The following is a 10,950-nucleotide window of genomic DNA, read 5'->3' as shown; positions in this document are numbered from 1 at the left end:
TTTCTGTCTTGCAATTTAATGGGTCCCACGTTGTCACCTGGGGGTTAAAGGTTGCTTCTGGGTCTAGAAATGGTCATGAGTCATGGTATGCCAGGTTATGTATGTACAGAAACAGTTGACCTGTAGATAGCCATAAAGGGAGATGCAGAGATTTTGTCCCTTGCTGCATGATTTTGCATGCATGGATCACAGGTTATAAACTTCTTCATCCAGATCATCTTCGGTGGACCAGGATGAATATGTCTAGAGAATGTTCCCATTGATTTTCTTTTTCTACATTATATACTTGCCTTTGGGATTATTTCATAAACTTAGTGTTCGAAGCATTTTTAAAATCTTCTTCGGACCTTGAATTACTTGAGAGGGAGTGTGGAACGGAATACTCACCATCAAGTATTTGATGATGGTCTCAGATATAGAGTTTTTAAACACATGAGTTTGACAAAAACAAAGAAACAGAAAAAAAGAGAAGAATATGTTTTGGATTTGAGGAGGATTTTACATTGAAATGACTTGTTAGCAGATATCATTCCATTCAATTTTATTCCATTCCTTCTATTTATGGTATTGTTGCAGAGGTTTAGTGGTGCCATTGTCTTTATATCCTTTGATGTATGGGGTTTCCATTGTGATACATTGTATGAATAGTGAGATACTGGATTTAATGTTTCTTCTTTTTGTAAATACATATTTTCATAGAATCTCATTTTCTCTCATTTTGTGGGTGTCCGTTGGGTTCTTTGAATATCTCTCCACTTTTATTACATCTCCCTTTGTGCTCTATAGCCAGCCATAAAGAGAAATGAAGCACGGTTGGTTAATGGGTTTTGAACTTCTTCCTCCAGTTCATCTTTGGTAGACAAGGGTTAATGCGTCTAGAGAAGGTTTCCAATGATTTTCTTCTTCTTCTACATTATATACTTGGATTGTTTTATGATTTGCTTAGTTTTCAAAGCATTTTTATAAAATCTTCTTCCCAAATGTCTTCCCTCAATTATTGGAAAGTGGGAGGAAAGCCGAACTTTATTTCCTATTCCAGTTTTGAGAAATATTTTGAATTTTCTGCATTCTGCCTCTCTGGTCAAGCAGTTTATATCTCACCATGTATTCATCAGTTTTCTTGTGGAAGGGTGGGAAGGTGGTGTTCGAGAGACTGTTGGGTTTCTTTGAACTGCGTATCTGGGGCTTGATGGCTAGGGGGAAAGAGTATTAAAAACAAGTCAGGAGAAATAATCTAAGCTCTTGAAAGAAAGTTTGCACCTTTCAGTCCATATTTACCCAATAATGCAGGGCCCAGCACACATTTATAATATGAGCCCCCCCTCCATTTAGACAAGTTAATGAGCAGAGCCAGATCTAGGGTTACCAACACCCAGGGCATCTCAAGTATGGCGGCACTCCTGCCCCCTCATGCACACAATGCACACACACGCTCCCAGGAGTGCCGTGATGATGTCACTTCTGTGAACAGCTGCTGGAGGACCAGGAGTGCGTGGCAAGCCAGCTGCCCTGTCAGTGCTGCAGGTGCATGGCGCAGGGGGGCAGCTTCCCAGCCCTCCCACGCCGCTGCCTGCGCTGCCGCCGGAGGGCCAGGAGCACGTTTCCTGGCCAGCTGCTGCTCGGTGCCCTCTGTTCAGCCGTGCCAGGGGCACATGACCCCCCCCTGCCCCCCGTAGATCTGGCCCTGTTAATGAGTAATGAAAGAAACATTTCCATCTTATTTGTCAAATGTTATAAACAGTGCATAATGTGACTGCAGTTCAGGCAAGACACCCTACACTTTTGAGCTCTGATAAAGTATACCCATGACTGTGTATAAATGGGTAAGCAAAATGACTTTGCATGAAAAGGTGCTTATAAATAGTGATTAATCTCAAATTCTATGTTTCAACCAACTGGATGTGATTATAAGCATTAAACCCAGCTCCCATTATTCTCACAGTTTTAACTTGGCCCCTTGCAGAGGTATGAGTGGTTGCCGGAGAAATACAGCTTCTTTCTTCTGCTAGGGTTGCCAGCTCCAGGTTGAGATACTCCTGGAGATTTGGGGAGTTTAGCCTGGGGAGGGCATGGTTTGGGGAGGGAGGGGCCTCAGTAGGTTTAATGTCATAGAGTCCACCCTCCAAAGCAGCCATTTTCTCCAGGGGAACTGATCTCTGTTGTCTAGTTGTAATTCTGGGAGATCAACAGCCACCACCTAGAGGCTGGCAGCCTTATTCCTCTCCCCACTTTGAGCATGGATGGACTGAACTTGAACATTACAGCCCAGCCTTCTTTTCAGACACAAGCTTGAGAGCATAGCCAAGTGTTATGGAACTGGAAGGCACAAAAAGGAAAGAAGCACAGCTCCAAGATGACCTGGGGAAAACTTTGATGGGCACACGACAAGAACAGGAATATAGCAGCATGGCTGAGGCTTACCACAGAGTTACGGCTGCTGGGGAATGTTCCCATGTTCTTTTTGGAAAGAACACAGAGGCTGCATATGACTCGTGGGTGAATCACTCAGCAGCATCCTATCTCCTTAGAATACTTGGTCTAATCTTTTCAGGGATGAAACTCTCCAGGTTTGATCAAACTAGAATTTTGTGATCCAAAATGGCGTGGTCCATTCTGCCATAATCTCCTGCATATATGAATCACGCCTTTGTTATCCTGGCCTTGACATCGTCCTCTAGATAAATCTTCTGTACAATTAAAGTTAATGAGATGAGCATAAAAGCACAGGTTTGCTTTCTGTGCATCTCTTATTCACGGGTTTAATGGTCAGATCAACAAACAGGAAACATTTCCAGCGTAGGCCCTGTAGGACCCACCATTAAATCAGCACACCGAAAAGTAAGTCCATGATTAGAAATGTATTTCTTTACTTCTTTATTTATTTATAGTCCACCATTCTCACTGATCTTCAAGGAAGATTACACAGTGTCACTTGCTATCTGATGAAGGTAAGTTTCATTTCTAACCAACTGGTGCAGATGGCGCAAGCTGTACTCTCTTTCAGAGTGGATTTTTTTCTACTTTGTGTTTTACATTAATTCATTTGTTGACTATTGCTGGAGGAGATACAAAACTTTCACGAAACCTCCATGGATACAAGAAAAGCTAGATGTTGAGAATTTTATTCCTTCAAGATGTTTCTCTTTTGAAGCACTGGGGGTGGGGGGAGTTTGGGGTAAAAATATGACATGTTCACTGGAAGAGCTATGCTATATGTGAGATGGTAGGGTTTTCCACATGGGATTTTTCTGTTGGTTTTGGCCCCGTACTGCTTCAATTTATCCCCGGATGTCTGCACACATTTTTATCCCTTTAGTTTTCGCTTCAGGTTTTTTAGTTTCTTCCTGTTTTTATTTTTTTTCGCTGTTTTTTTTGAGACTGCTTTTACCCCAGTCTTTTCCTGGAAGCTGATACAGAGTTGATTTTTCCCCTTGTGCATTAAGTTTATTTTGGGTTTGTTTGTCCTGGCCACTCCCATCCACCTCCAACCCACTTTTCAATAACTGAATGTTCATCATCATCAAACCACTCCTCCCCCCACTTTCTCCCACTTCAGGTTTTGTTTTCTACCCTTTTTTCATTGTGTTCATAGTGTTATATTGGCCTACCATTGTAACAATAGATGCAGCAGATTCACAGAATTTCCAGCTTTCATTTTTTTTAAAGTAAGTCTCTAGCCTGTTCCATTGCAGAAATGTAGACTTTCCTTTATATCTCTGCAAGGGAAGAGGCTGGAGACTTTAAATTCAAAAAATCTGCTGCATGTATTCTTACAATGGTAGGTCAATATAATACTATTAAAATGCTGATTTTTAAAAAAAATAAAATTGCACACACATACCCGTGGGGGTAGGAGGGGTGGCAACTTCTGGTGCCAGAAAAAGTAGAGCAGCTTGAAAGGTACATAGATGCTGCTGCTCCAGACTTTGTCCCAACAGAAGTTGGTTTGGCTTGCTGCTCTTGGCTTCTGCCTCTTAGCTCTAGGTCAGCCCAGGTGGGGCTCACCAGTTTAGACAGCAGAGGGGGGCATGGGTATGGGTGACAGAGCTGTTCCCCTTTAGGATTCCCCGTGCAAAAACTTCCACTTGTGTTCATTTCTGTTCTTTAAAAAAAATCAGCCCTTATAATGATATAAGGTTATAAGGATGCACAAAAAATAAAAAGGGGTGTGTATACTGTGACATCCCCGATGATGTCACCAATAATAACAGCACTCTCCCTTAAAATCCTAGTTATTTAAGGCACACGCAGAACAAAATAAACCAACTGTAAAAATGCAAAGGGAGGGAAGATGTGTGGAAGAACCATACACAAACGGATCCCAAAGAACCTTACACAAACCAGTCCCAAAGCTTGGGAATCAACTGCTAACACAATCAGGAATGTATTGTCGAAGGCTTTCACGGCCGGAGAACGATGGTTGTTGTGGGCTTTCCGGGCTGTATTGCCGTGGTCTTGGCATTGTAGTTCCTGACGTTTCGCCAGCAGCTGTGGCTGGCATCTTCAGAGGTGTAGCACCAAAAGACAGAGATCTCTCAGTGTGAGATCTCTGTCTTTTGGTGCTACACCTCTGAAGATGCCAGCCACAGCTGCTGGCGAAACGTCAGGAACTACAATGCCAAGACCACGGCAATACAGCCCGGAAAACCCACAACAACCAACAATCAGGAATACGTCAAGTGTTCAGAAAAATCCAGAGTCTCTTTAAGAACAACGTATCTCAACCCATACCACCCTGTGCTGGCAGATAGTATTCATCATTTTCAAAACTGTACCGAGTTTTGGACAAACAAACAGCAATATGCAACACCTTGCCTCTCCTTATCACGGTATGGCAGTCGCCTTCAGTAATCAGAAATGTTCTAGAGTGTGAATGGAACATTATTTGCTTTCTTTTTAAAAAGACATCTACCAACATTCTATATATTTAAAGTGTTAGCTGAGTTTTGTGCTCTAACGAACATGGCAGTTGGGACCTGGTCAAATAATGACAGTGCTGACAAGAATTAAAAAGTGTGTGGGCGGTGACCAGAGCCCTCCTGAGGAAAAAATTTAAGATAATATTTTTGAAAAATGATGACAATAAGTGATATTTTTATGACGGATGTGCACACGTAATCATACCTGCTGAATCAGACCTGCAACTATGCACACAGCATCTGCTTGCACGTGAGGATGCACATCAAATTAGGCTTATGCTCTAAAGCATGGTTCACACACCTGTATCCCTCTTGCATGGATCAAAATGTTTAACTTCAGAAAAACATGGTCAGTCAGATCAAGCACTAATCTGACAAATATTTTAAGCTTAAATATTATCCAAGTGGCATCACTGTCCATACAAGCGCATGAAAGAAAATCTTCATTCCACAAACATGTTCATATGAAAATACATATTCATGTGGCAGAACTTTATTAAAGAAAGCAACACAGTACAGTTGGCTGCAAAAATTCCATTCAGACAGTCTCTGCATGTAATTTTTGAAGAGACAGTAAGAAGTTAGCATAGTGAACAGAACTAAATTCTGAGTTATGCCAGGGAACATAGTATTTTTTAAAAAAGCGGGGGTGGGGGGGAGAAAAAGTGAGAAAAGAAAAACTGAAATAATTTGTTTTGGAAGGAAAATCTGTTTTTCAAATTGTTGCCCCTGATTTCTTATGGTAGATATTCACTGTTGCTGGTTTTTGAGTTCAGATAATCTAGAGGAAAAAACAGAAATATTAATGTAAGCACACAGACATTGCTTCTGTTTATATGCGAGAGAGATAACATGTATTTTTACTTATCTCATGCAGTTGTTTTGACTGTGCAATATATGACTTAGTACTGCTTTGGTAACTGAAAAATATCTGATCCTTTGTTACTAGAGCCATTCCTTAATTTTTCTGTGGCTCAGCATCAGATGTCAGAGCATTTAGAACTGGAGCCACTATGGTGTAGTTAATGTGTTAAACTAGGGCAGGGAGACCCATGTTTGAATTCTCATTCTGCCATGGAAGTTGCTTGCATTACCTCAGGCCAGACACTTCGTCCCAGTCTAACCAACCACGCACAGCTAATGTTGTGAGTAGACATGGGCACAGGCCAGGAAAAAACCACAGACCACGAACTTTTCACAGACCTGCCCCTGTTCATGGACTGGTTTGTTGGTCTGTGGTCCATCACTTCTGGGGGCCCTAGGACCGCCCCCTTCTCACTCAGAGATGCCAAATTCACAGCAATTCTTCAGAAATTCTCCTCCAGCCACTCTCCAAGTTTGGCCAAGATTGCATTTTGGAGGTCCGAGTTACAGACCCTCAAAGTGGCCACCCCCAGGAAACTTCCAGTAGATAGAACAGGAGCCGCAAATGCCAATTGACTTGCATTGGCTTGCAGCGCCAAAAAGCTGCAATGAAAATGTTGGATTGAGTTTGAGAATCTTTCTCTGAGAACAAAATGATGGCCCCTGGAGTGGAATGATGGTTCCTGGGAGCAGAAAACCTGCTCTAGGGCTGGAATGGTGAGGTAGAGAAGTACTTTTTGAGGGGACAATCAAGGAAATGTTTTTGGGGACACGGGAGGAATATTCTTTTAAAGGACACGAGGACAGAGACAATCTATGAGAGGAGGTTAAATTTGGGGGGAAGGAGAGGATGTTCTTTGGGGAGACAGGAATATCTCTGTACAGGAAAGGACAGAGACGATCCATGAAGGGAGGTTAATCCTGGGGGGAAGGAGAGTCTCCTTGGGTGAACAGAAATTTCCCCAATGGGTTGGCCAAGGGGAGGCTGGAAGCGCTGACTCTGGGAGGGAGAAAAATCATCATGAGGAGGCAGACCTGGGCATGGGGAGACTAAGACAGGACTCTTGGGGGGGGCAGACATCTTGAGGGGACAGATGTGGAAAGGATGATGAAGGTGATGAAGGTGTGGAAAGGATGATGAAGGTCTGTGGGGAACAGACAAAAATTAGGAGGAGGCAGATGTGGACAGACAGGCATTGGCAGGTCTCCAGTGCATGTCAGAATTGCATTCCATAATGAGGAGCTCCACCAGTGGAGGAAGCCAGACCTCTGTGATGAGGTACGGAGGCTGCACTAGTGGGAATGGGGAATGACAGCTGTCTCTAGAAGCAAGAGGCCCTTAGAAGATTTTCAAGAGGGGGAGCAAGCTGTGCATTGCCCTAGCCCAACACCACACAAGCAAAGAAGAATTGAAAGAAAAAAATGAAACAGAAGAGTGAGGCCTCAAGGAGCCCAATAAGCTTGCACCCAGAGCCTTCCTGCAGCCCTGAGACTGGGTTGGGGCAGAGCCCTAGGCCAGCACCCCACCCCACAATCAAATAAAAATTGAAAGGAAAAAAATGAAATGGCAGAGTGAGCCCTCAGCCGAGGAAACCCAATAAGCTTGCTCCCAGAGCCTTGCTGCAGCACAAGCCCCCAGCCTTCCTCTCATGTAATCCAAAAAAAACCTCTTGCAACAAGCAGTTCCTTCCTTGGTAACTGCCAGCTGGAAAGTGAAACCACGGCTCAGCGCTAGGTGTTATATATACTGCATTCACTCATAAAGAATAATGGGAGCTCTCTGGTTGGCAGCCAGAGCTGCCTATCAAGGTTTTCAGAGCTAAGATTGGTGTGTTCCAAAGGCAGCAGAAGGTCTGCAGGCAACTCCACTACATTGCCTAGGGAACTGATTGCTTGGTGCTGGGATGTCTGGATTTATGGACCAATGGACAGACTCCAAAGTCGCTGCATCCATGAAAAAACGTGCATCCCACAACCCGCCTGTTCGTGATTGCCAAACCAGGCCAGTCTGTGTCAAATTTTGGTTCGTTTTTCGGTCTGCCACCTCTAGTTGTGAAAATAAAATGAAGGAGGGATAAAAATGTTGCAAGCTGCTTTGGGTAGCTGTTGGGCAAAAATGCCGGGTATAAATATCTAAATAAATATATCCTGCATTACTTGAGAAAGTGAGTGCTAGTTTGCCTTAACTTGGGTTAATGGTAACTTAACACAACAACAGTGTTCTTATAGACCACCCTTCTGGACAGATTAGTGCCACACTCAGAGCAGTGAAAAATGTCAGTGTTTTTATTATCCTCACAATGGAGCTGGGGTTGAGAGGAGTGGCTTATCCAAGGCCACCTGCAGAATTCATGGCAGTAGTGGGATATGGACTAGCAGAGTGCTGATTCACAGCCCAGCTACTTAACCACTATGATACAGCATAGTGGGCTAATTTATATGTTAATGGAGCTTTTGATTCATTTGAGTTTTCTGATCATTCTGATAACATGTTATTATCAAGTTTCCCAAACCTATGAACCCCATTTGAATGTCCCCCTTTGCTTCTTTGTTGTGTGAATTAACCAAATGGACCTTTATTTTTGCACAATTTTTTGTTTTCTCATACCAAAACTTCCCCATAAAATGTGAACATTTTCAGCTTGTTTGTAAGTAAATTAGATTTATATGTATATTATACATATAAATTATGTACATAGTAATAGAACTACCAAATCATAAATTGCTTAAAAACATACATTAAATAAACAGATGGATCATCAATGCAAAGCAATGAAATGGAAGCTATTCACATTGATGACATACAGGAAAAGGGAATATTTGTTCATCTCTAAATTCTGTAGGATGGAATTACAAAAAAAGAAAGGAACAGTCTTCCTATATGAAAGTTGTTAGGTGGGGGATAAGCAATATGTGAAATTTCACTCCCTCCATCCGTGTGGTTTCTTTCTACAAATATTACTAGTATGTAGTAAAATCCATCCACAGGGAACAGGTTCCTGTACTACCCTGGAAATACATGGATTGGGCCTCAGTTCCAATTTCAATGCATAAGTGCAACCAAACTGTCATTGTAGGTTAGATCCTCCACTGGCAAAAATCGACAGAGGGTCTCTTTTGATCACTCAAGAAGACTCTGTTGGGGCTCATGGGACCTGATTGGACAAAAGCCATTTGGGGCAGCAGCAGTTATAAGGAGGAGAAAAATTGAGGGAGAATGAACAATAAAAACTAAGAGGATCCCACCATGTGTGTTGGCATTCTTCATATTGTACCGCTTTAAAGAGAACAAATGCTTCCTGTTGCTCTAAACTCAGCACAGGATATAGGATTAGATGGAACTAATCCTTATAATAGACATGAAACTGAGGACATGGCAGAGTTGGGGTCTGAGGCCCAATCCCTCAAAACCTTTCCCCCTACAATTAGCTTCCCATTTCCAGATTAATTTCCCAGTTTCCCTATAAAATTAATTTCCCTGTTCTATTCCTCGCTTCAAAAGGACGAAAAAAAGAACTTTTCTGCATTCATGCCAATGACTGTGACTAGCCAAGACAAGCCCTTTCTTCCTTACTGTCTCATACACAGCCATTCCTTCATTTGTGCAGGGACGGTTCTTTGGTCACACCACTCAAATGACTTTGGAGGTGCCACATGGAAATGAGCAGTGATGCACTGCAAAGGCTTGGCTGGCTGCCAGCCAGCAGTGGCCTGGGAGTAGACTAGCATTATCTCCCGGGCATGCCCCAGTTCCATGAGGGTCCAAGACCTCAAGGGCTTCATTGGGATCTGCCTGCCAGCTGCACAAGCTCAGGAGGCCATGGGGGTTATTTGCTTGAACTGGCCCTGTTACTGAGTCTTTGTTCTCCAGTCTGTACAACAACAAAACTGGTGTAATTTGAAAAAAAAGCAAGCAACCAGCTCCCCACCAGTTCCACCAATGAGCCACCCTCCTCAACTCATTTGTCTTCCACAACTGATGCTCACAATATGTAGTAACCCAAGAAGCACTCCAGTCCAGTCTCATCAGTACACAAACCCCGTGGATTTGTGTGCTGGTTTGTGTATCTGTATAGGAGCAGTGTTGCCAATGTTTGAGTTTCAGGGTGTTGTGTTCTAACCACTGTCTTAATGGCACACACACTAAAACACAATGCACCGTGAACTGTATCTTATGAATCCATTCTACTGGTCGTGAAGCCTTCTCTGGGTGCAAGGAACTGTACTCTTCCAGAGGAGGAAGGACTTTGTGCTGGAGGAAATTATTGGAACAGATCCACAGCCTCCAACCCAAGGCTTCTTACTGTCATCTTTTGCCCATGCAATGTTGGTTTGGTGCACTGTGTATACGTGAAAGGACCCATCCCTGCTTGTACTATTCTGATTCAGACATAGGTTAGATGTACAGAATACAGGTTAGATGAACTGAATAGCATCAATTATCTATTCAGTAGAGATGGGAAATGGGGGGGGGGGGAGACCTCTACACACACACAGTGCCACCCTTCACCAAATTGAGTTTTTAGCACCATTTAGCTATGACTTGAGGGCACCGCGCACACACAGAATATCTAAATTGGGCTGTGCACTCTGTTCTGGTTGCTGCATTAAATTGTGGAATGGCATGAAACATTGGTCTGCACAAGCAATTCCCCTCAGTTAAGGACTTGCATGGGTATGGCCTGCTTCTTTGCATCCATGGAGCCTAATTGGATCAAGGAGATTGCTTATGAAAACAATTCTTCCACCAAGCTAAGGTCAATGAGGTCCTGGAAGTGTTCTAAGCATGGGTCTTGTTCTATAGGTCAGTAGAGTTAGATGTGGATCTAATACCAACCTGAACATTTTTTGCAGGAAGCGCATGCTTTTCTTAAAAATGCCCTCCAAACAACTGGGTTGGCATGTTGATGTGGTAATGCTCTTCTGAAGAAGCTCTCAGTCTTCTGAAAGAATGCCACATAAAAAGGGCATCAGTCAGTCTCCCAGTGGAAATGCATAAATAACAGCAACACTAAACAAACTGAAGCAGAAAAGACCTACATCTAACACTACAAGATGCACTAGGCAAGAATGGCTAGAGGAATTCAGCGTTTGGCTAGAATACTTGTATGCTACTGACTGTACAGTACCTTAGTTTAGAAACTGCTTCAGGAAAATGGCATAAGAA

The 10,950-nt window shown here is 42.9% G+C and overlaps 1 protein-coding gene across 4 annotated transcripts in view; it reads right to left on the bottom strand.

Annotated features, from left to right (window-relative positions):
- Window positions 1-1,023: 1,023 nt before the first annotated feature.
- PDE1C (phosphodiesterase 1C) overlaps window positions 1,024-10,950 on the bottom strand; it is a 334,910-nt gene continuing 324,983 nt past the window's right edge. For 3 of the 4 annotated variants that reach the window (XM_054992060.1, XM_054992062.1, XM_054992063.1), the window contains one exon: window positions 1,024-1,193. In XM_054992060.1, coding sequence (XP_054848035.1) covers window positions 1,024-1,193 — 170 coding nt within the window. Of the gene's footprint in view, window positions 1,194-5,446; window positions 5,701-10,620; window positions 10,727-10,950 lie in introns of those variants that run through there. The other variant, XM_054992061.1, reaches the window with a different exon arrangement.

Source organism: Eublepharis macularius, chromosome 11 (assembly GCF_028583425.1).
Source record: "Eublepharis macularius isolate TG4126 chromosome 11, MPM_Emac_v1.0, whole genome shotgun sequence".
In the NCBI taxonomy this organism is placed as follows: Eukaryota; Metazoa; Chordata; class Lepidosauria; order Squamata; family Eublepharidae; genus Eublepharis; species Eublepharis macularius.
The sequence above is the reverse complement of the archived record's forward strand: the minus strand, read 5'-3'. Positions and strand labels throughout refer to the sequence as shown.